Genomic DNA, 24,240 nt, shown 5'->3' on the forward strand with positions numbered 1-24,240 from the left:
GTTCTTCTCCAGACTGGTTTTACTTGGTTGTAATCCACCCTGAGCCCGTTTGGGAAAGGGCAGAATAAAAATTTACCAAATAAATAAAATAAATAAGGAAGATCTAGATAAGGTCAGTGAGGGTGGAGTGGCAACTGAAGAGACAAGAAGAGGAGGCGATCAGGTCTGGAAAAGATTTGCAGCAGGAATGAAAGCATCTTTTTTGTTTTACTCCCCTTCAGAGTACTTCTGGCTCTGTGAGGTTTCCCTCATATTCTTTCTACTAGGGAGAGAAGAGTGTCGCATCTGTTTAGCTGCACCTGGCAGAAATCTGGAGCAGCTGTGCTCTGTGATGCCATGAATATCTTATATTGATGGGTGGGTAGAGGCACCCTGAGTGTAAACGAGCAGACGCCATTCTGAAAGTCAGAACTGTGTCTAAAACTGACCCTGCACCCAGCCAATAGTAACACACGAGCACAAAATAGGTGCCTTCTCTTTCTCTCTCACTCGAGAGCCAGTTTGGTGTAGTGGTTAAGTGTGTGGACTCTTATCTGGGAGAACCGGGTCTGATTCCCCACTCCTCCACTTGCGCCTGCTGGAATGGCCTCGGGTCAGCCATAGCTCTGGCAGAAGTTGTCCTTGAAAGGGCAGCTGCTGTGAGAGCCCTCTCAGCCCCACCCACCTCACAGGGTGTCTGTTGTGGGGGAGGAAGGGGAAGGAGATTGTAAGCCACTCTGAGTCTGATTCAGAGAGAAAGGCGGGGTATAAATCTGCAGTCTTATTATTTGGATGTGAGGGCTATCTGACTGCGACATCTGTCACCCCATTGATTGCCAGGTTGACTCAGCTGATCTGGCTGGCTAGGCAAGTAGGTGTCCCCTATCTCCCTCACTGTTCCATGTGTGTCCCTCCTGAAGCTGCGCGCTTAGTGGAGGAGGTTTCCTTATTATATATTGTACAAGTTGGAGCACTTTGCCTGTGAGGAAAGGCTGAAGAGTCTGGGACTCTTCAGTTTAGAAAAGAGACAACTAAGGGGGAAAATGATAGAGGTTATAAAATGAGTTGACAATTTTTCTCTGTCTCCCCAAATGCTATTTTTGAGAGCCAGTTTGATGTAGTGGTGAAGTGCGCTGGCTCTTATCTGGGAGAACCGGGTTTGATTCCCCACTCCTCCGCTTGCAGCTGCTGGAATAGCCTTGAGTCAGCCATAGCTCTCGCAAGAGTTGTCTTTGAAAGGGCAGCTTCTGTCTGAGCTCTCTCAGCCCCACCTACCTCATAGGGCGTTTGTTTGAGGGGAGGGAAGGTAAAAAGGGATTGTGACCACTCCGAGACTCTCAGAGTGTAGGGTGAAATATAAATCCAATATCGTCGTCTTTTATTTGTTTAATTAAATTTTTGACCACCCTTCCCAATAGCTGGGCTCAGGGCAGTTCACAGCAGTTTGAATTCCAAAGAAACAGACAAAACCCAAATAGAACAACAGTAAAAACAGTTCAGTTCCCCAAGAACCAGTTGACATCAGATCCAGGTGGTGCTGCTAGCCCCGGGGGCGGGGGCGGAGAGAAGCAAAAGTGGGAGTGCCAGATGTAAACCGTTGCTGACCTCAACCTACTAGAACCTGAGGACATCCAGTGAAGCTGATGGAGAGCGGATTTGTTGGCTTTGCTGTCTCTTGGGGCTTATTGTGAGGCAGGGGTGGGATTCTAGCAGGAGCTCCTTTGCATATTCGGCCACACCCCCCCCGATGTAGCCAATCCTCCAAGAGCTTACAAAAAAAGAGCTTTGTAAGCTCTTAGAGGATTGGCCTACCATCAGGGCGGTGTGGCCGAATATGCAAAGGAGCTCCTGCTAGCATTCCACCCCTGTTGTGCAGTAATGCTGCTTTCTAGGGGTTTTTTTTAATACTCTTAAGCTGGTTTGGATTTTTTAAAAAAAGGATATGAACAGAACAAAGTAGGAGTCAAGTATAACCTTTAAGGCCAACCAAGTTTTATTCAGAACGTTAAGCTTCCGTGTGCTCCAAGCACACTTCTTCAGATGAGGAATCAGGTCTTAAAGGTGCACTCGACTCCTGCTTTGTTCTACCGCTTCAAACCAACACGGCTGGCCGCTTGGATCTGTCTGCATAGGATATAAATAGTTTAAAGAAACGCACCATTAAGAACGCTGCTGTGTTGCCAGCAGAAGACCTCTTCACCTCTAGAAAGTAGGCTGGTCCGCATTTCTGCCAAGTCACTAGAAGTTCAGCTCGGAGATGTTGTTGGTGTGTATTGGCAGCTTTCTGCCTCTTCAGAGGTTCTGCCCAGTTCTATCTTGCCCTAGCTGTAGGGCTCCTGACACTTGCATTTCACAGCCGTGTCCCTCTAATAGAATTATGACTTCTAACGCTGTTCTGAGAACCCCGTGGCTCATGCGCTTGGTATTTTGGGGGAAGGGGGGTGTAACGCACAGTCTGATGGCAGCCTGTTGAGCCACAGCTTCCAGTAAACTGACTCCTGTGTGAGCAGCAAGATTGTTATGTACCATCAGTGCAGTCGTTGTGAAATGGTTTGGTGGGGTTCCGATTACCTTCATGATCTGTCATAGAAGCATGGTTAGAAAAACCCAGATGGGACTTCAACTATAAAGTAGTGCCAAGTCATCCGCCATAGGTTTCGGCCTTTTCCCATGGCCTCCAGGTATGTCTCCCCCTTGATTTCTTCATCCCCCCTCAAAAAAACCCCCTAATTGAGTATTTCAGAAGAGGCTGGTTTGACCCCTGAAATGTACTGGGAGGGAAAGGTTCATTAGCTTAAAGTTGCCGATAGCACCATTACAGGGGTGGCCAAACTTGCTTAGCGTAAGAGCCATGTACAATAAAATGTCAGAAGTTTGAGGGTGGGAAGGAAGGAAGATGTGGGGAGAGGTGGAAAGAAAGCAACTTTAACTTTTAATGCATTCTCCAAGCCACCGGCTGGCCTGGCTTGGAGAAGTGATTTTAAAAAAATGCCTTCTTCAAGCCAGTTGACGGAGTGGTGGGGGCTTCAAGAGCCACACAATGTGTGTGAAAGAGCCACATGTGGATATGACACATAAAATAAAACAGCTTTATTCAGAGAATTCTATTAAATGCAAAGATCGGTTCTTTTCTATTGGATATGTACGTTCCTCGCAATGCGACTAGACAGCTCTTCCAGTTATGTGGTAGCTTCACAGATGTTGGGGCACAGTGACTTAAATTCCCAATTTCAAAGTTTTGAGTTCTTGTCGAGAAGCTGGTTCTCACCTGACCCAAAGTTTGCCCTAGCAGGTTGCACTTAAAAACATGTTGGTAGAAGACCAGTTTTTATCTTGCCAAAGGCTAATTAACACAAATCCAAATACAGAAGTATTAGAAACCGGTATTGGGCAGGAAATTATAGGAAGTGCTAAAGGGCATAACAGGGAGAAAGTGTCAGAAGGGTGGCCATGCGAGTCTGCAGGGGAACAGTTAGATTTGAGTCTGAAAAGCTTATACCCTGAAACTCTTGTTGGTCTGTAACTTTTTTTGTTGTGCAGTCGCACAGTCGACTCTTTGCGACCCCATGGACCAAGTCATGCCAGGCCCTCCTGTCGTCCCGCATCCTCTGAAGTCTGCTCAAATTTGCGTTGGTTAGCATCAGTGACGCTGTCCAGCCATCTCATCTTTTGCCGTCCCTTTCTTCTTTTGCCTTCTGTCTTTCCCAGCATCAGAGTCTTCTCTAGGAAGTGCTCCCTTTTCATTTGGTGGCCAAAGTATTTGAGCTTCAGCTTCAGCATCTGACCTTCCAGGGAACAGTTAGGGTTGATTTCCCTTAGGACAGACTGATTGGATCTTCTTGCAGTCCAAGGGACTGTCTGTAACATGGGTGGCCAAATTTGCTTGACGTAAACATAGAATAAACATCAGATGTTTGAGGGAAGGAAGGCAAATAGATGAGGGAGGTAGAGGTAAAAGGAATCCATTTGAGGTTGGTTGCTTTCCCTTCCTCCCTCTTTAAATGCATTCTCCAAGCTGTTGGCTGGCTTGGAGAAGCAATTTAAAGAGAGAAATGCCTTTTCCAAACAGGGCAATGGAGGGGCTTCGAAAGCCAAACAATATCTGCGAAAGAGCCACATGTGACTCCCAAGCTACAGTTTGGCCACCCCCTGGTCTGTAAGGTGCCTGCCACTGGACCTCAAACCTAACTGGGAGTCTTTGCCAACTTGCACATTGTCTCAGCCACCAGAAGATGGCAGCACAGCCATTAAAGTTACAGAGAAGTCTCAAGTAGTGGTATTCTGAGTGCTTTCTGTCAAGCTCTGAGTTTGTCCACTAAAGGTGATCTTTGATAGGCCTTGAAAGATAGGCTGTTAGGACATCTCTCCCTGAACACTGGAATTAAGAAGTTCCTGCTTCAGGAATACCTCTTGACGGAGGCTCTGCCCTGTAGAATTTCAGGCTGGATGCTTGCTTTCATGGTGTTGATCATGATGTCCTCAGCCAGATTTGCTTGGACACTGGAAATCCGGTGGGCTCATTCTGCCGTTTCAAGCGAAACCATACACAGGAGTACAAAATTTGAGTCCATCAGCACCTTAAAGACGAACAAAAAATAAACCTGGGTGGAGGCTTCTTTTTTTTTTTAGAAACTTCAGTGAGCTCTGAATCACAAAGCTTATATTCTGGAAAATGTTGGTCTTGAAGAAGCTCCTGGACTCGCAATTCTGTTCTACTGTTGCAGACTACCCTGATCTAGTTAGCTCAAGTTAGCCTGATTTCGTCGGATCTCAGAAGCTAAGCAGGGTCAGCTCTGGGTGCTATTTGGATGGGAAACTTCTAATGCAGGGGTGTCAAACTCATTTGTTATGAGGGCCAGATCTGACATAAAAGAGGCCTTGTTGGGCCAGGTCATGTCTGGTTGGGCCAAGCCATATCGGGCTGGGCCATGTGTGTACCTATTTAAAATTAGGTAGCAGAGATATGAATTTTATACTGAACACAAACACAAATATATATTTTTTAAAAGCTTAAAACATGCTTAAAACATTAGCACTCATTGGTCTTAAAGGTGTTTTCTTTGTATTTCTCCCATGAGATCCAGGGAACTGGGCAAATGAAGCTCTGGCTCTTTCCTTCCTTCCCCAGGGACTGGGGGTGGGGAGGAGCCTCAGTCAATAGAAGGAAGACAGGCTTGGCTCAGTAGTTCTGCTGTGCAATTGAGAGAGCCTGGCAAAGCAAGCTATTCCTCCCCTCTTCCCCAAGGGAGGAGCCTCAGCCAATGGAGAAAATAGTGATTTTTCTCCGTAGCTCCTGTGCAATTCAGCAAGCCTTGCAAAGCAAGCTGTTATACAGGAGGAAGCAAGATGTAGGGAGAAAGAAGCAGATGACAGCCGGTTGCTCGGGGGCCTGATAGGAGCCCTCCAGGGGTCTGATTTGGGCCGTGAATTGCATGTTTGACACCCCTGTTCAAAGGAATACTAGAGTCATGTCGTGGAGGCAGGCAACAGCAAACCAACTCTGAACATCTCTTGCCCTGATAACCCTACAGGGTGGCCGTAAGTCCACTTTGATTTGACAGCAAAAAACAAGAACTACTACCAGCTACCTGTGTGAAGCCATGTACACAGGAGAGGATTTATTTCTGTTTTAAGAAGCAGACTCTCAGCCAGTGCTCCCTCTAAGCTGTGGAGTTTTGTGAGCAAAAATTGTACTTCATGAGCTGCTGCCATTGTTTGCTCTGGGGCCAGTTTCCCTGAGCTAAGACAAATATGTGTAAGCTGGGGGCTAAACTGGGAGCTAGCTCACACTAACTCAGCTTGGAGGGAACACTGCTCTGCTCCCGGCCCTCTGTGTTAGAGTTGCAAAATCGAACGTGGACTTCTGCAAAGGAGCTCTGAGATGGGAGAATATATGCAAGATACCTGGATACAAAGCAAGGGGAAAGCATGTATGTTGCTGTGCTGTTATGTCTCGAAGGGCTTGGGCTCTTTGCAGGTGTTGTGCATGCACTCTCCAATGTGAGAGGCAGAGATTGGTTCGGCCCTGCATCAGTTCCTTCATTTCATTTTCTGTGCCAGGTTGTCTGCAGCATTCTCCATGTGGTCATAGAAGCACTATAGCCCTTTCCCAGGAAAGACATAGGAGTCGAACAACTGCCCTAAGGGGAGGGGCTGTGGCTCAGTTGCTCGGCGTGCAAAAGGTCCCAGGTTCAATCCTCAACATCTCCAATTAAAAGAGTCAGATAGTAGGAGGTATGAAAAATGTCTTAGACCAGGTGTGTCAAGCTGATTTGTTATGAGGGCTAGATCCAACATAAATGAGCCTCATTTGTTATGAGGGCTAGATCCAACATAAATGAGCCTCATTTGTTATGAGGGCTAGATCCAACATAAATGAGCCTCATTTGTTATGAGGGCTAGATCCAACATAAATGAGCCCTTGTTGGGCCAGGCCACATGTGTCATAAAATGTAATGCCAGGTAGCAGAGATATAAAATTTTTAAAGGACACAGACAAACACAATTAAAAAAATTTAAACCCATAAAATAAAATATGCTTAAAAGATTAGCACTCTTGCAATGTTTTGTTTATCTAAGTTTCTGATAACTGACACCTCTTGCTCTAAATAATTGCATCAAAATCTGGAGGCAATGTCTGTGCTGTAGCAATCTTTCTCTTTATATTTTTTATTGAATTTAAAAATATATATATACAAGTTAATATCAATATTAATATTCATATACAATTAATTCAACTTATGGAATCAGGTTGTAAACAAGCATAAATACTTACATGCATACAATAAAATATCGAGTAAGCAATCTTGATTATGCTGTTCAGGTGTTGTTCATGGCCAATGCTTTGAGCCTAAGACCCTGGGGAAAATATGAAATGGCTGAGCATTGCAAGCTTTTGTACGTAAGTTGCTTCATGTGTTAGTCAGCCAATGGAGAAAATAGAGGTTTTGGTCTGTAGCTCCTGTGCAATTGAGTGAGCCTGGAAAAGGAAGCTGTGGTGCGGAAGGGAGCAAGAGAGAGAGAAGGAAGCAGATGACAGTGAGTTGCTTGTGGGCTTGATGGGAGCCTGATTCGGCCCTTGGGCCACCCGTTTGACACCCACGTCAGACCCGATGGAATCTCTTTCAGTATTAATAGATAGGCCAGTGGCCTGGTTTGGTGTAAAGCGGCTTCTTTAGTTCACAGTCATCCCCTGCGATAACTGCCATCATTGGAACATTGCTGGGAATGTATCCAGGTCGATTTGGGGCAACAATACCCGTGATTTCTTGATGTCTCAGCCTCTAGGAGCAGCAGAGTTGTCTGCGTAGGGAAACCACTTTCTCCTCCAGTGTGGTTTTTTCCCAAGCTGTACTCTGAAGAGAAAGACAGGGGGGGTTCCCTGGCTCGGGAACGGGGATGCCGTCTAACTTGCTGACATCTGCCCCTCCTGTCCCCAGCAGGAAAACAGGTTCGAGAAGGCGCTGAGAGAGAAGAAAGGGTTCATCATAAAGCAGATGAAGGAAGACGGGGCCTGCTTGTTCCGGGCTGTGGGTAAGTCCTGCTTCCTGGCCGCTCTTCCCTTTTCAGAGGTTGGGCTGCAGCAGGCAGCTCCGGAGCTGAATGGCACCCCCCATCCCAGTCTCTCCAAAGCCCTCCTATGCAAATCAGCATTGGATTTCAGGGTTTGATCATTGATTGGGCAGTTGCATTTAGCATTGGGACTAGGACACCTGCATGGGGCACGTGCAGAAAATCTCTTCATCCTCCTGTATCTATGGGGATGGCATACCCTTTGGTTATGCCAGTTTGGTGTAGTGGTGAAGTGCGCGGACTCTTATCTGGGAGAACCAGGTTTGATTCCCACTCCTCCACTTGCAGCTGCTGGAATGGCCTTGGGTTAGCCATAGCTTTTGTAGCAGTTGTCCTTGAAAGGGCAGTTGCTATAAGAGCTCTCTCAGCTCCACCTACCTCACAGGGTGTCTGTTGTGGGGGAAGAAGATAAAGGAGATGGTGACTGCTCTGAGATTCAGGGCGGGATATAAATCCAATATCATCATCTTCTTCTTCTTTGTTGGCCAAACCTGGGTTTGGGGCAGCCGCTTGGAATGGAATCTTAGATCTTTTGCGTTCGGCCCACCAGGATGGGGGAAAACAAAGGGAATGCTGGTGACCACGTGGAGCCAGAAGGGCCACGTGAAGTGGAGGGTAATTGGAGAGGCATAGGTGGTGGTGATGGTGGATATAAGCATTTTAAACTTGGCCCTCTAAAAACTGCCTGTGTCGCTTGTTTGACTGATTTACAGCCTTTGTTACCTTGCCTGTCTGCTTCGTCAGGGCCGTCATGGCAACTAACAGCTGGAATAAAGCTTCGTAAAAACAATTAAAACCAAAAATTACAATACAGTTTTGAAAGACTGATAACGGTGGGAATCGTTGAGGGAATGCCTAGATGCATCGAATCACATCAAAATACCTTTAATGGCATAACTAATGCTAGATGAAGCAAAAAAAAAAAAAGTAGAAGGGGGCCAGATGAAATGTCTCCGTGGAAAGTGTTATATAGGTCTGGTTTCAGAGGTATCCGTGTTGATGTGCCGTAGAACAACTGGATTCAAGTCCAGTCGTACTTCAGGGTTGCCACTTTCTGGAAAGTCAGGGGAATGGAAATTGGTCAGGGGAAGTCAGGGAAATGGTGATTAAAATATATTCAAGCAGTGGATTTTTGACCTGCTGCTGCAAGAGCATGATATGTTTTTGTGGCAACTGGAATAGAGAAGTAACAGAATACAAGTAAAACTTAAGGATGCCCTTTCCCAGCTCCCACCTTTTTCTCAGCTCCACCCCCAGCAACTAGCCTAATATTGATTTCCAAGGTCTGCCTGTAGCATTTGCAGAGCAAGGCTAGTTTAAATGTTTTGCAATATACAAACTTTGAACGTCTTAACTGTTGTCATCCCTACCTGCTAGTACTGCATTTAACTCACATACAAAAAATAAGAAGTTTTTGAGTCATGTTTGTGTATGGAATGGACATTTTGTCTCCTGCTGAAACCCAGCATGGAGATGCAAATGAATTTTGCCACTGTTGGATTTCACAAACAACTAGCACTTTCTACTCTGCACCATGCAAAGTAAATTTTGCAAATGTGATTGCTTTTTCCTGCTGGAGTTTACAGAGTACCAGCTCTATCACCCTCTTTCCTGACTTCTCCCATGTGCAAGGGTTGCAAATGAGGGTTGTCTGCTTCTCTAGATTGCAGAAACTCCACCTCCTTTCTTGCTGCTGATCTGCTCATTCTGGTTCCAGAAAGTGAAACTTTCCCAGCTTTGGGAAAGTTCCTACTTGTTAGCATTCAGAGTTTACTTGAATTGAAGTTTGTATCTTGGTGTATTTTTGGTGCAATTGCAAAACAGATGTTGCTGCAGTTAATGTTGAAAGAAACTGATATTAAATCTCTCACTTTGACAGATTTTTTTAGCCGTTGAGACTTGTGTGGTTGTAGCGTGGAACATTTTATTAAGCTTTGCATTAATGCAACACGACCTATTCATTTTTAAACTTGTGGTTGTATTTGAATGGTGGTCAGGGAAATTGACAAATGTTGGTCAGGGAAATGAAAAATAAAATTTTAGTGGCAACCCTGTACTGTAGAGACCAACAGGATTTTCGGGGTATAAGCTTTTGAGAGTCCACGGTTCCCCTTCATCGGGAGCAGGGGTGTGGGGGTGTGACCAAGAAGGCCCTTTCTCAGGTTGTCATCCAACTAGCCTCAGATGACAGAAGGAGCACGAGCAGGGCCTCGAGAAGATGTATTTTATTTCATTCCTCTGGATTTTTTACCATACTTCTCTGCTCACATAGGTGACTGCGGCAGTCGAGTAAGTTCACATGGGTGGTTCAAGCATTCTGGCCCCCAGATCAACCAGGAATTTGAGCCCAGAAACAAACGGGGGGGGGGCAGAGGAGATGGAACAAGACTGGAGCGATGTGGTCCCTCCTGCCCATTCCAGTCAGTATCCTGCCTGCAGCGTTCCTTACCAAGTAAAGTTTCTGAACGCTTTTTTTAGACCGGGAAGAATAGTTAAAGACCTCGTTACCGTATTCATACACAGCGTCTCTGTTCTGTTAAGTGAATACTGGGTAAGGAGACAAAGGTGGCACCACGTAGGAAGGATTATTGCCCAGTCAACAAAACTGTGTGTTACAACTTTGACAACCCTATGAATGGTTGTCCTTCAAAATGTCCAGTTGTTCACAGCCTTGCTCAGGTCTTGCAAACCCTGGCTTCCTTGACTGAGTCAATGCATCTCATGTTGGTAGATCCAAGAGGGCAGCCGTGTTGGTCTGAAGCAGTAGAACAAAGTAGGAGTCAAGTGCGCATTTAAGACCAACAAAGTTTTATTCAGAACGTAAGCTTTCGTGCGCTCCAAGCACACTTCATCAGACGAAGCGGGTACAGTGAGCAGAGCTGGTAGGCCGTGGTTTAGAATGCAAAACGGTACCAATTTAAGACCCAATGACAGAATTGTTACGAGCCTGGGCCAAAAAGAGGGCATTTCTTTCTCAGAAGTTTTCCCCATCCAACTAATTTACCTTTTAACATGTAACATCTCATGTTGGGCCTTTGTCTTTTCCTGCTGCCTTTCACTTTCCCCAGCAAAAGTGCTATTAGTCCCTAAAATACAGGATTAGATGTATTTTGTAAATAGTGGGCCCCACTATTCAACCATCACCAGTGGTCTGACCTAGCCTCAGATCACAAAGCATGGAGACACACACCATGGAGACACACCATCCACCAGGCTGTCTCTTCCTTTGAGAACGCACGCATAGCTGGTCTTGAGGACAAAAGGAGATTGAGGAAGAATCGCACTGCTACAGCACCAATCCTAAATCAGACTTTTCCCTGCAGCCACTGTGGCCGGACCTGCCTGTCCCGCATTGGTCTTGTCAGCCACCAGCGAGCCTGCAGCAGACGTGGACTATTGCACTCTTCTTAAATCTTCGTTCGCGAAGCCAGGCCGAGAGAGAGAGAGGGCCCCAGTGCATTTTGAGCTGAAGTTTGCTTTGAATCAGGGAGACACAGAAGCTCAGAGACACTCAGTTTTTTTAAAAAAAAATTGCTGTTTTAAAAGGTTATATTCTGCTCCATCTGGTTCCCCCGACATACACACCTTCAACTGCCTCTCTGACATTTCTGCTGGGGTATCTCATTGCTATCTCGGGCAAATGCATGCAAGATTACACTTCTTATCTTCCCTCCGAAGCTGTTCTCTCACTGATGCTTCCATGTCGACAAGGATTGTACCGCTCGCTTTCTTGATCAAACAATAAGTTTGACCTTTAATTTTTTGTTCGCAGTTGCTCCCCATTCTCAGTCTGTTTCCAAGGCGTGGCATCTTTCCTCATCGTAAATATCAGGGTCCCCTCCATTCCTTCAGCTAAAACTGTAGTTCAAGCTCTCTTCGTATCCCACAAAGACCACAGCAGCCATATCCGCACTGCCTTGCCCTTGCAATACCTCACTTGTCTCTCCTCTCTCCAGAACTCTGCCGCTAACATAAAATCCTTTCCTTCTCTCATATTCATGCCATGAGCTGGCCCAGGGGTGGCCAGACTTGCTTTAATGTTAGAGAATAAACGTCAGAATAATGTAAGAGAATAAATGACAGAATAAACGTCAGATGTTTGAGAGCCATAATACATGAACATCAGATGTTTGAGAGGAACAGGAAGGAAGGAAGGCAAATAGATGGGGGAGGGAGCTGTGGAAAGAAAGCAACTTTAAATGCATTTTCCAAGCCATCGGCTGGCTTGGCTTTGAGAAGAGATTTAAAGAGATAAATGCTTTCTGCAAGCCAGCCAACAGGGCAGTGGAGGTTTGAAGAGGCACACAATATATGTGAAAGAGCCACATGTGACTCCCGAGCCGCAGTTTGGCCACCCCTGAGCTGGGCTCTGTCAGCGGAAGATGCTGACAGGTGTATGGGTCTTGTTCCCTCTTCCCTTCAGCAGTCCTTTCCAAGTCTGGGAAAATGATTCTTGGTATTGCAAGTCCTGAACAGACCAACCTCCATCCAAGTCATGGGGGAAGCTGCTGTGGGGATGGTGAAGGGTGTGATGTTACCACGACACCCCTCTTCCATCAGAGCAACTCCCCTCAGGTTTGAGGGGTGAGTTTGCCCTCCTTCCCACTTCCTCAGTGCAACCTCCTGACTTGTACAGTCAGTGTAGATCTCCATCCCCAGAAATCAACTTTCCGGGGGCTGAGCCGACTTTGCAGGGGAAGGGAAACAAGGAAAGATGTGTGATCTTTGTGGCTGTGGATCGCTGTATCCAACCCCACCCCCCACTCATTCCTTAAACCCCTAAACTGGCTTTTTGTCCCATTCCTGACCCAGCCCAGCACAAGCCTCCTTCCCCTTCAGGGCCCTCTAGGATGGCTTCACCCTTCTCATACCTTTTGTCTTCAGGGCTGGAGCTAATGGCAATTTCCACAGACTTCTCCCTTCAGACTCCGTGACACTCTTTCTCAAGGTCCTCCGTCCCCCCAGGAAGCTGCCTTTTGTGGAGATCAGCGGGTTGCAAGGAGAGCTGAGAGGCAGGAAAATTTCAGTCCATTGACAAAAAAAAAAAATGTCATCTAGCTCCAACCTTCAGTATCTTGTGGGCTTCCCTCCTCCAGCTCAACCAGCCTCCGCCCTGTAATATCCTCTCTCGAACTCCCCCCTGGAAGATCTCTCTTCTCCCTTCCTTCAAATCTTTCCTTGCAGCCTGCCTTTCTTGTGAACCCTTGGCTCCCCATCCCCTGTAGAAATGAAGCAGGAGATTGTAAGCCGCTCTGAGACTCTGATTCAGAGAGAAGGGCAGGGTATAAACCTGCAGTCGTCTTCTTCTCTTGGGCTCCCTGTTAAGTGTGTGTTTCGTTCCTCCCATTCCTCTGTCGAAATTCAGGCTTATAAGGTGCTCTCACCTTGCTTTTAACTCCTTAAAGTGCTGCAATTCGAGGGAGATGGCCTGGTTCAGGTTCTTCTAGAAACAGAGCTCTTTTCCAGGAACAGGCGAGCCGCAGGAACTTGTAGCCCCGATTTCATTCAGTGCCATATGGGAAGGGGAAGCGCGTTAAGCTTTCAAGCCCAGCTTGGTTTTAGTCTTCGAATGTGTCTGTCCCTGGCACCCTTTCCTGCAGGGGATAGAGGTTTTTTAAAAGAAGAAAAAAGCGGTCCCTTCTTGAAAACCCCTCCTTTTGCCTTCCTAGTGCCGACAGCACAGGGGAGGGCAGTTTTGATGAGCAAAAGAACTGTGTGTGGACTGAAGGGTTAACTCTTTTCCTGGCCAGGCTTTGCTGTGAACAAGAACGAACTCTATAGCAGGGATGGCCGAAGTGCGGCTCAGGAGCCACATGCGGGGCTGGCCCTAGACTGTCTGGCACCCTAGGCAAGGCAGACTTCTGGCCACTGATAACATAACCCTGATAACACACTGATAACATCATAGAGTCACATGGAGGTGCCTAATTCAGCACCCCCCAGAAGGCCAGCGCCCTAGGCAGTTGCCTGGTTTGCCTAGTGACAGGGCCGGCCCTGGCCACATGTGGCTCTTTCACACATATAGTGTGGCTTGTGAAGCCCCCACCCCATCAGCCAGCTTGGAGGAGGCATTTCTCTCTTTAAATCACTTCGCCAAGCCAAGCCAGCCAGAGGCTTGGAGAATGCATTTAATGTTGCTTTTTTTGCACCTTACCCTCCCCCTTCCTCCTTCCCTTCCTCTCCCCCTCCTTCCTCCCCCCCTCCTTCCTTCCTTCCCTCCCCTCACTTCCGACATTCATGTCTTGTGGCTCTCAAACATCTGACATTTATTCTACGTTAAGCGAGTTTGGCCACCCCTGCTCTATAGCCTGATGTGGAATACCATGCACAGCTCTTGTCACCGAATCTCCAAAAGGACATTGCGGACCTGAAAAAAGTACAGAAGAGGGCCACCAAGATGATGAAAGGGTCGGAGCATCTTCCCCGTAAGGAAAGGCTGAAGAGTCTGGGAGAGTGATTAAAATGTGGAAATTGCTGCTGGAGGATGTAGCGATGGCCACAGGAATAAACAGCTTTAAAAGCGGGTTAGATAGACAGAATCTATCAGTGGCGACTTGCTTTGTTGACTGAGGGGAACCTCCACATTCAGGGACACTAAATCTCTGAATCCCAGAGCCAGGAGGCAACGTCAGGGGAAGGCCCTGTTGTTGACCCTCCAGAGGAGGCCGTTGGCCACTGCATGAGATTTGATTTGATTTATTTGGTTTATATTCCACCCTCTCCACCTAAGCAGGGTTAGGGCGGCTCACAGCATATGATAAGATCACAATAAAACAGTTGCATTGAGCATTAATTAAACAATTAAACAGTATAAAACAGTTTGGTGCTAACTACCATTTGGTTTACAGATGGCGTTCAGTATTCTTATGCATCCTTTAAAGCTGATATATCGACAGTTTCAGTTAAAAGCTAACTGAAATAATGTTGCCTTGCAGGCCTTGCGGAAATGGGCAAGATCCCGCAAGGCCCTGACCTCCTGCGGCAGTTGGTTCCACCAGTTGGGAGCCACGATTGAGAGGCTTTTTCCCTAGTTGTTTTCAATCTTGCCTCCCTCGGCCCGAGGGTGGATAGTGAGTTTTGCACTCCAGATCTAAGTACCCTCTGGGAAACACGTGGGGAGAGACAGTCCCTAAGGTAGGCAGGTCCTCAGCCACATAGAGCAGGGGTGGCCAACGGTAGCTCTCCAGATATTTTTTTTGCCTACAACTCCCATCAGCCCCAGCCATTGGCCATGCTAGCTGGGGCTGATGGGAATTGTAGGCAAAAAAAACATCTGGAGAGCTACCGTTGGGCCACCCCTGACATACAGGATGCTGGAACGAATGGACCGCTGGTCTGATCAAGCAGGGCTCTCTTTCTTAACTCCATATACTTGCAATCAGTGTTCCCTCTAAGCTGAGTTAGTGTGAGCTAGCGCACAGATTTTTAGCTTCCAGCTCACAGATTTTTGTCTTAGCTCAGGAAGGAGGACCCCAGAGCACACTCATTTATGCAGCAGCTCACAGCTTTAATGCCAGTAGCTCACAAAGTAGAATTTTTGCTCACAGGACTCTGCAGCTTAGAGGGAACATTGCTTGCAATGTGACATTTTTGCAGGAGATCTGTGCATCTTCGCCAGATCTCTTTTGGCCCGGCGAAACTTGAAACTCCCAGATGGGTGATGGCCTAGGGGAAGCTCTCTCAGTGGGGAGGAAATTATCCTTTCTGTTCCCCCTCTCCTTCCTCGCAGCTGAAGCGCACTTCCCGGAAAGGATAGTCGCCCAGCCACGCTTACAGGAAGTGGGAAAACTGCCCGTTTTGGCACCTGCCGCTTGTGTGGCTTCTCAGTAGAACCTCCTCTGTACCTGGAAGAGGTTGGGCCTGCTTTGGACTCCAGACACAGCGAGGAGAAAATTGTTTCAGTTTGTTGACCTCGGCAAGGAAAAGGACTGTGAAAACACCTGGTTTTGGCGTTGCGCATATTGTTGAGAAGCTTGTCGGCTAGTTAGCTGCATTGTCAGGACCAGTGTTCCCTCTAAGCTGAGTTAGTGTGAGCTAGCTCACAATTTTTTAGCCGCCAGCTCACACATTTCTGTCTCAGCTCAGGAAAAATGGCTCTGGAGCAAACTAGTTTATGCAGGAGCTCACAACTTCAATGCCAGTAGCTCACAAAGTAGAATTTTTGCTTACAAGAATCTGCAGCTTAGAGGGAACGTTGGTCATGGCCCTCAAGTTGTAAAGGCCTGGAGTGGGGAACTGCTCAAATCCAGAGGAGCTTTCTTCCCATGTCACAGTGGTTGTTTGGCAAACTACCTTTTTAGGAGGGGCACATATCCTGGTGGAATGGTAGTTTGGGAGGTAGTCCAGTGTCTTTGCTTCTCTCAAATTTCAAGGCTTCCTTAAAGCTCTGTGTGTGTGTGTGTGTTTGCGCGCCTGCACGTTATGCGCTGTCAGGTTGCTTTCAGCTTACGGCGGTCCTATGAATGAATGAGCTCTTGTTAGCAGCCTGGCTGAGGTCCTGCGGACTGAGGGCTGTGACTTCCCTGGTAGAGCCCATCCATCTCATCTTTAGCCTTCCTCTTTCCTGCCGCCTTCACCTTTGTCCTAGCAGGATTTGTCTTTTCCAGCGGCTCTTCTCATAATGCGTCCGAAGTCCAATAGCAGCTTGAAGCGTAATTAAAACCTTAATATGGTTAAATTTACAGGTGTAAAAGCTTGCGGGGGGGGGGGGGGGGTTGTGTAGATGACTGGGGAAGGCAATGGCAAGGAAAAGGAAGGAAAGGTCCCCTGTGGGAGCACCAGTCGTTCCCGACTCTGGGGTGACGTTGCTTTCACAACATTTTCATGGCAGACTTTTTACGGGGTGGTTTGCCATTGCCTTCCCCAGTCGTCTACACTTTCCCCCCAGCAAGCTGGGGACTCATTTGACCGTCCTTGGAAGGCTGAGTCAACCTCAAGCTGGCTACCTGAAAACCCAGCTACCGCCAGGGATCGAACAATGGCAAACCACCCCGTCAAAAGTCTGCCGTGAAAACGTCGTGATGCGACGTCGCCGCAGAGTCGGAAACGACTGGTGCTTGCACAGGGGGACTACCTTGACCTTTTAAAAAGCAGTTGAGGCTTGCTATGTTAAATGCCTTGCCACTTCTCCATCGGTGGCTGCCCTGTGACGTTTTTTTTCCTCCTATGGCATTTGCTTCTTTGGTCGAAAGCAGAAAGGACACAGCCGTTGCTTTCCACTTCAGCACCTCCTTGTTCTCAGCTATGACCAGCAGGGGGCAATGTGAGGCTTGCAGTTTCTCTTCCGCGTCAAGCTGTCGCCCAGAGATACGGCCCGAGAGACGTAAAGGGCTTGTCTCATCACACTGTACGTTGCTGAGTCAGTGGACCCTTTGGAGAAAACATGACTCTGCAGATTGTCCCGTGATGCTGCAGCTTGGGGAGAGGACGACTTAGAACAGCTCGTCAGGAACGTGTTCCTTTTAGTACCCTCTCCAAACTGACGGAAGAGCAGGGATGCAGATCAGTGACCGAGCAGCTGTAAGAACAAACAAAAACCAGTTTATGAGACTCATCCTGGTAGGAATTTAGCCATGCAACCTTCAGGGAGATAAACACAATGGATTGAGTTTCCTTCTACAAGAAAAAGCCCAGCAGGAACTCATTTGCATATCAGGCCACACCCCCTGACACCAAGCCAGCCAGAACTGTGTTCCTGTGCGTTCCTGCTCAAAAAAAGCCCCGATTTCATCCTTTTAATTTACTTCATTTATGCGCTGCCTTTCTCCCCGATGGAGACCCAAAGCAGCTTGCGTCCTCCTCCTCCATTTTATCCTCCCAACAGCCCTGTGAGGTAGGATAGGAAACAAAGTGGCTACACCAGGGGTGTCAGACTCATTTGTTATGAGGACCGGATCTGACATAAATGAGATCTTGTTGGGCTGAGCCATGCTGGGCAGGGCCATGTATGTACCTATTTGAGATTAGGTAGCAGAGAGATAAATTTTATAAAGAACACAAACACAATTTTTTAAAAAACTCAAAACATGCTTAAAACATTAGCACTCATTGGTTTTAAAAATGCTTTCTTTTTATTTCTCCCATGGGATCCCGGGAACTGGGCAAAGGAAGCTCTGGCTCTTTCCTTCCTTCCTCAGGGGACTGGGCAGGGCAGCCTCAGCCAATAGAAGGAAGAGAGGCTTGGCTCAGTAGCTCTGCTGTGCAACTGAGAGAGCCTGGCAAAGCAAGCTATTCCTCCCTCCTTCCTCCCCAAGGGAGGAGCCTCAGCCAATGGAGAAAATAGATTTTGCTCTAGTAGCTCCTGTGCAATTGACCAAGCCTCGCAAAGCAAGCTGTGATGCAGAAGGAAGAAAGATATAGGGGGAAGGAAGCAGATGACAGCCAGTTGCTCGGGGGGGGGGGCTGATAGGAGCCTCCAGGGGCCTGATTCGGCCCCCAGGCCAGATGTTTGACACCTCTGGACTGCACAGTAAATAGATCAAAGCAAAACCACTGTGCAAACACAAAATGAATCAACAGTAATAGAATAAAGTGTCCAAATAATTTATAAAGATATCCCAAATACACGGGAAGTATATTTCATGAGGGGATGGATTCCACAGTAATTTTCAAGAAGATTCCATGGAGAATGGAAAAAGGTCCATTCAAAAGGTTTCCCCTGGAAATTCAGTCACAGTCAGTTTCACAAGATGTGGTTGATCCAGTCTCCCAATGAGCTTGTGCCTTTTGGAAACTGAAGATGTCTTAGTTTGACGTCATTGTTGTGAGTTTACAGGATGTCAAGCATCGATATTTTGCAATAATCAAGCTTTTGTTCTTTAATCAAAAGTTGCTTTACTGTTAAAACTCCAGAGCTTGCCCAAGGACGGACTCCTTGGAAGTAATGACATACATAGCATTGCATAGTAACTTATAGGTATGCTTCAAAAGGAAAGGTTACAGATAACTTCAAAAGGATAACATAAAGATGCAAATTGAGTTGAGGATTCAAAGGCTACTCACTAGTATCTCTTTATGACTAAGAAATGTCAGCTAATAAAAACATCTCCCTTTCGCACACATTCTCTGGGAACTGATAAGACCTGGCTGTGTGAATATGGGGGAGAGGCACTCTACACTGTTAGCACAAGGTTACTCTAAACATCCTGGGTCCAGATGGATTTATTATGCACCCTTTGAAAAGAAGGAGAAAGCGGGGAGAGAGAGCATGAAGGGTGTTCTGGTTTGTATCTGGCTTGTCTGTGGAACATGATTAGAAGTAGCATATAGAAATGACATGCTTGGCACAGGATGGCTCTTGGATGAAGCTTGTTTGTGAAACGTGGTATATCAAGACAACAAACACGTAAAGGAAGGAACTTTGCACCTTTGGAGCCTTTATTTTGGGAGCCTAGATCAATCGCATCTTGTAAAATAGACTGTGATTGAATCTGCACGTTGCATGCAGAGGGGAAAGCCCCTGTGCGTTGGCCGTGATAGATTTGGCCACGCTCACAGAGTTGTAATGCTGCAGTGGTTCTGAAAGCGATCTACCCTTGGCAATGGTGTCCATTCTTACTACACACATTCTTTCCTGCTGCCTCACTGTACATGCTTTCGCAAAGCCGTTGTGTTTTTGAGCAAGCTGGGTCCAGTGCCAGACGCGTTTCCCAACTAAAGGGAAAGTTCAGCCTGCGCCAAGAGTAGGTTTGGCTGGCTGTGACCTGGATTGCCCAGGCGAACCTGATCTTATAGCATCTCAAAAGCTAAGTACGGCCAGCCCTGGCAAGTACATGGAAGTGAGGCCTTGGAATACCAGGAGCGGGAGACAGAGGCAGGCTGCATCAAGCCACTTCTCAGAACGTCCTCCTTGCCCCAGTAGGGGTAGCCAGAAGTCACCATAACTTCCAGGCATGTATGCACATATGCACACACACAAATACAACCCCCCCCCCCAAAAAAAGATTAGGTTTGGCTGCATCAAACCCAAAATCCACCCGGTTTAGCGTTTGCATTACCAACGATAGCCAACCAGGTACCTCTGGGAACGGGTTACAAAGAATGTACCAATATGTACTACTGCTTCTTGTGATGGCTGTGAATATGTCTGTTCCCAATCGGTTAGTTTTATCCTTCTTTTGGTGTTAAAGCCATTTTATCCAATGGTCACCGTTACATTTTGTGGAAATGATCTGTCGTGCAAAGAGATGCTGCCAGAACTATATTCTTCTCAGAACCCTTAGCCCAGTGGGAGCTGTGAGGAAGCGAGGGTCTGTTTTGGCTGGCCCCTCCCCACTTTGGAGCTTTGGTGGGGACCAGTTTGGTGTAGTGGTTCAGTGTGCGGACTCTTATCTGGGAGAACCGAGTTTGATTCCCCACTCCTCCACGTGCACCTACTGGATTGGCCTTGGGTCAGCCATAGCTCTCACAGGAGTTGTCCTTGAAAGGGCAGCTGCTGTGAGAGCTCTCTCAGCCCCACCCACCTCACAGAGTGCTTGTTGTGGGCGGGAAGGGTAAAGGAGATTGTGACCACTCTGAGATTCAGAGTATAGAAGAAGAAGACTGCAGATTTATATCCCGCCCTTGTCTCTGAATCAAAGACTCAGAGTGGCTTACAATATCCTTTATAGGACGGGATATAAATCCAATATCGTCTTCTTTTTCTTTCCATCCTCAGAAGAGGAGAATGTCCAGTTTTCAAAATGCCTTCTGGATAGGTCCGAAGACCTGCCTTTTCCTGATTGACTTCCACTGTATTTTGCAGCTGTTTCATTGTGTTGTGTATCGTCTTGGTGTAACCGTTCAGAGTGAGCTTACTTATAGCTTTATTTTAGCTAAACCCCAAATGCAGTGATCTGTTGGATCTTGGCCCTGAAGCAAAAGCAACGGAGTGTTATCATTCCTTGACCCAGTCTTTTCTTGACTCATAGAAGCCTAGAGCTGGAAGGTAATCTAGTCTAGGGGTGTCAAACATGCGGCCTAGGGGTCAAATCAGGCCCCCGGAGGGCTCCTATCAGGCCCCCGAGCAACTGGCTGTCATCTGCTTCCTTCTCCCTCTCTCTCACTTCCTTCTTCAATCACAGCTTGCTTTGCCAGGCTTGCTTCAATCACACAGGAGCTACAGAGCAAAGCCTCTATTTTCTCCATTGGCCAAGGCTCCTCCCTTGGGGAGGAAGGGAGAGCTTGCTTTGCCAGGCTCTCTCAATCACACAGCAGAGCTGCTGAGCCAAGCCTCTCTTCCTTCTATTGGCTGAGGCTCCTCCCCCTCCTGGTCCCCTGGGGGGAAGGAAGGAAGGAAAGAGCTGGAGCTTCCTTTGCCCAGTTCCCTGGATCGCATGGGAGGGCTACAAAGAAAGTGTCTCTAAGACAAATGCATGCTAATAGTTTGATCATTTTTTTAAAAAAATCTTTAATTGTGTTTGTCTGTATACTTTATATCTCTACCACCTGGCATTACATTTTATGACACATGGCCCGGCCCATTTATGGTCTCATTTATGTCAGGTTCGGCCATCATAACAAATGAGTTTGACACCCCTAATCTAGTCCAACCCCACCCTTGCGCAGCACAAGAATTCATAGCAGCCTTCCCCGCCACTCCTTCAACGACCCCTGCTTTATGCCAAGAGGAAGGCAAAAAAACTTCCAGGATCTCTGGGCCAGGCTGGTCTAGAGGAAAATTCCTTCCTGACCTCAAAGTGGCAATTGGCATTACCCTGGGCATGTAAGGGAAGGCCACAGGAGTGGAGCAGTGATTCATCTGTTCCTTCCCTCCCTTTCATGATCTGCCTAAAACTCATGATCCGCCTCGAAAGATCCAGTTCTCTTGATCTTACGCAAGAAAGAGACGTCGTTCTCTGTAGTTGGGATTCCTGGATTCCAGCCACCTTCTGTAGCAGGGATTCCTGCTTTCTTATGAACTCATTTGTGAACTCAAATGACCCAAACTGGGCACAGTTCCAGATGATGATGATGAAGAAGATATTGGATTTATATCCCACCCTCCACTCCGAAGAGTCTCAGAGCGACTCACAATCTCCTTTACCCTCCTCCCCCACAACAGACACCCTGTGAGGTGGGTGGGGCTGGAGGGGGCTCTCACAGCAGCTGCCCTTTCAAGGACAACCTCTGCCAGAGCTATGGCTTGCCCAAGACCATTCCAGCAGGTGCAAGTGGAGGAGTGGGGAATCAAACTCGGTTCTCCCAGATAAGAGTCCGCACACTTAACCACTACACCAAACTGGCTCTCCTGATGATGATACTGGATTTATATCCTGCCCTATACTCTGAGTCTCAGGGCGATCACAATCTCCTTTACCTTCCTTCCCCCACCCAACAACAGTCACCCTGTGAGGTAGGTGGGACTGAGAGAGCTGTTACAGCAGCTGCCCTTTCAAGGACAACTCCTACGAGAGCTATGGCTAACCCAAGGCCATTCCAGCAGGTGCAAGTGGAGGAGTGGGGAATCAAACCTGGTTCTCCCAGATAAGAGTCCGTGCACTTAACCACTGCACCAAACTAACCACTAACCACTGCACCAGACGGGATCTTGCAAGTTCGTTTACTATGTGAAGTACTTCTGTCTCCCTACTGGAAATGTTTACTGCTGTGTGTATCTGCCTCTTTTTGGCACATCATCGTCTTGTGACTGGCACAGATTCCATGAGGTGACGCTCTGTTTTGTCGTTAGATCACGCAGTTCTCTGAGACCGGCTTGCCTCGAGGCCCCGAGTGTGTCACCTTGCTCTCTGCCCTACTGTGTTTTGTTCCTTGACTCCAGTGTGTGAGGTCATACTGTTCTGTCTGCTTAATTTTGAAATCCCTGCCTCCATTGAGAATTTCCCAGTTTCCCTTGCTCAGGAAATTCCGTCAGCTTGCTTCCTTTTTTTCTCCCAGGGGCACCAACAAATAGGGCGTAGAGTCTCAGCTGTGATCCTAGAGCAGGGGTGTTGAACTCTTTTGTTATGAGGGCTGGATCGGACATAAATGAGGCCTTGTCAGATCCTGGGCTGCGAGTAGCCGGCAGGGATTACTTTTACTTGCAGTGAGCTTGGGGGCGGGGGGAGTGAGCACGGCGGTGGTGGGCCAGAGGAGGCTAGCAGCGGTGAGCTTCGGGGGGGGGGGGGGAGCAAGCGCAGCAGTGTGGGGGGGCGCCAGGCAGCGAGTCTGCCTAGGGCGCCCCTGGGGGTAGGGAGGAAGGAAGGAGAAGTGGAAAGAAAGCAACTTTAAAGGCATTCTCCAAGCCACCGGCTGGCTTGGAGAAGCGATTTAAACAGAGAAATGCCTTCTCAAAGCTGACTGATGGGGCAGTGGTGACTTTGAGAGCCACACAATATGTGTGAAAGAGCCACAGGTGGCCCCCAAGCCACAGTTTGGCCACAGGTGGACCGAGCCAACTGGCTGCTGTCTGAACCCCCGGCAAAGGCAGGGATGTGAGGTCGCCACCCAACTCTTCCTCTTCCCCCCCCCTGTTAGGGGGTGGGGCTGCGGGCTGTCAGGGTCCCCTCCCAGTCTGAGGCATCTGTCCTGGATGCCCTGTAGCTATCGCCACCCTTGCTGGAGTGATCTGTGAGTGACCTTCCCTTTATGCAGACGCCTTCATATATGACCTGTGCAAGAGCGCTGTGAACTTGGGAGTCCCTCTTCATCGCTCCCTGCAACTTTTTTTTTTGGCTATAAAGTCACAGCTGACTTGCGATAACCCCGTGAGGTTTTCAAGGCAAGATTCATTCAGAGGTGGTTTGGCATGGCCTGTCTCTACATCAGGGGTGGCCAAACCTGCTTAATCGTAAGAGCCACGTAAAATAAATACCAGATGTTTGAGAGGTGCAAGCCGTGAATGTCAGATGTCCAAGAGCCACAAGGAAGGAAGGAAATAGATGGGGGATGGGAAAGGTGGAAAGGAAGGAACTTTAACTTTAAATGCATTCTCCAAGCTGCCAGCTGACTTGGTTTGGAGAAGAAGAAGATGATGATGATATTGGATTTATATCCCACCCTCCACTTCGAAGAGTCTCAGAGCAGCTCACAATCTCCTTTACCTTCCTCCCCCACAACAAACAACCTGTGAGGTGGATGGGGCTGGAGAGGGCTCTCACAGCAGCTGCCCTTTCAAGGACAACCTCTGCCAGAGCTATGGCTGACCCAAGGCCATGCTAGCAGGTGCAAGTGGAGGAGTGGGGAATCAAACCCGGTTCTCCCAGATAAGAGTCCGCACACTTAACCACTACACCAAACTGGCTCTCCAGAAGCGATTTAAAGAGACAAGTGTCTTCTCAACAGGGCGGTGGAGGCCGTGAGAGCCATACAATATGTGTAAAAGAGCAGCATGTGGCTTCCAAGCCACACTTCGGCCACACCTGCTCTGCACCGTGACCCTGGCCTTCCTCGGTGGCCTCCCATCAGCCCCCAGGGCCGAGATCTGACAAGTCCAGGCCGGCCTGGGCTGTCTGGGTCAGGAACGAAGCGAGCGGCGGCATGCAAATCGGCTTGATTGCCAGAAACTGAACACTTCCCTCCAGTCATTGGTTGGCTTTCTCATTTTATGGCACAAAAGCAGAAGTCTAGCCCCTTAGGGAACGCAATTTATCCCAGCTTTGAGGAGTCCAGATTTACTTCGTCAGATGCATGAACTATAATAATAATAATAACTTTTTATTTATATCCTGCCCTCCCCGCCAAGGGAGGCTCAGGGCGGCTCACAACACATAA

The 24,240-nt window shown here is 47.8% G+C and overlaps 1 protein-coding gene across 2 annotated transcripts in view; it reads left to right on the forward strand.

Moving 5' to 3' along the window:
- The window catches only part of OTUD5 (OTU deubiquitinase 5), a 74,157-nt gene that overhangs the window by 9,730 nt on the left and 40,187 nt on the right, over positions 1-24,240 (forward strand). The window contains exon 2 of one of the 2 annotated variants that reach the window (XM_060252743.1): positions 7,419-7,512. In XM_060252743.1, the coding sequence (XP_060108726.1) occupies positions 7,419-7,512 (94 nt within the window). The remainder of the gene's footprint in view (positions 1-7,418; positions 7,513-24,240) is intronic. The other variant, XM_060252744.1, reaches the window with a different exon arrangement.

The sequence above is a fragment of the Heteronotia binoei genome, chromosome 13 (genome assembly GCF_032191835.1).
Source record: "Heteronotia binoei isolate CCM8104 ecotype False Entrance Well chromosome 13, APGP_CSIRO_Hbin_v1, whole genome shotgun sequence".
Taxonomy (NCBI): Eukaryota; Metazoa; Chordata; class Lepidosauria; order Squamata; family Gekkonidae; genus Heteronotia; species Heteronotia binoei.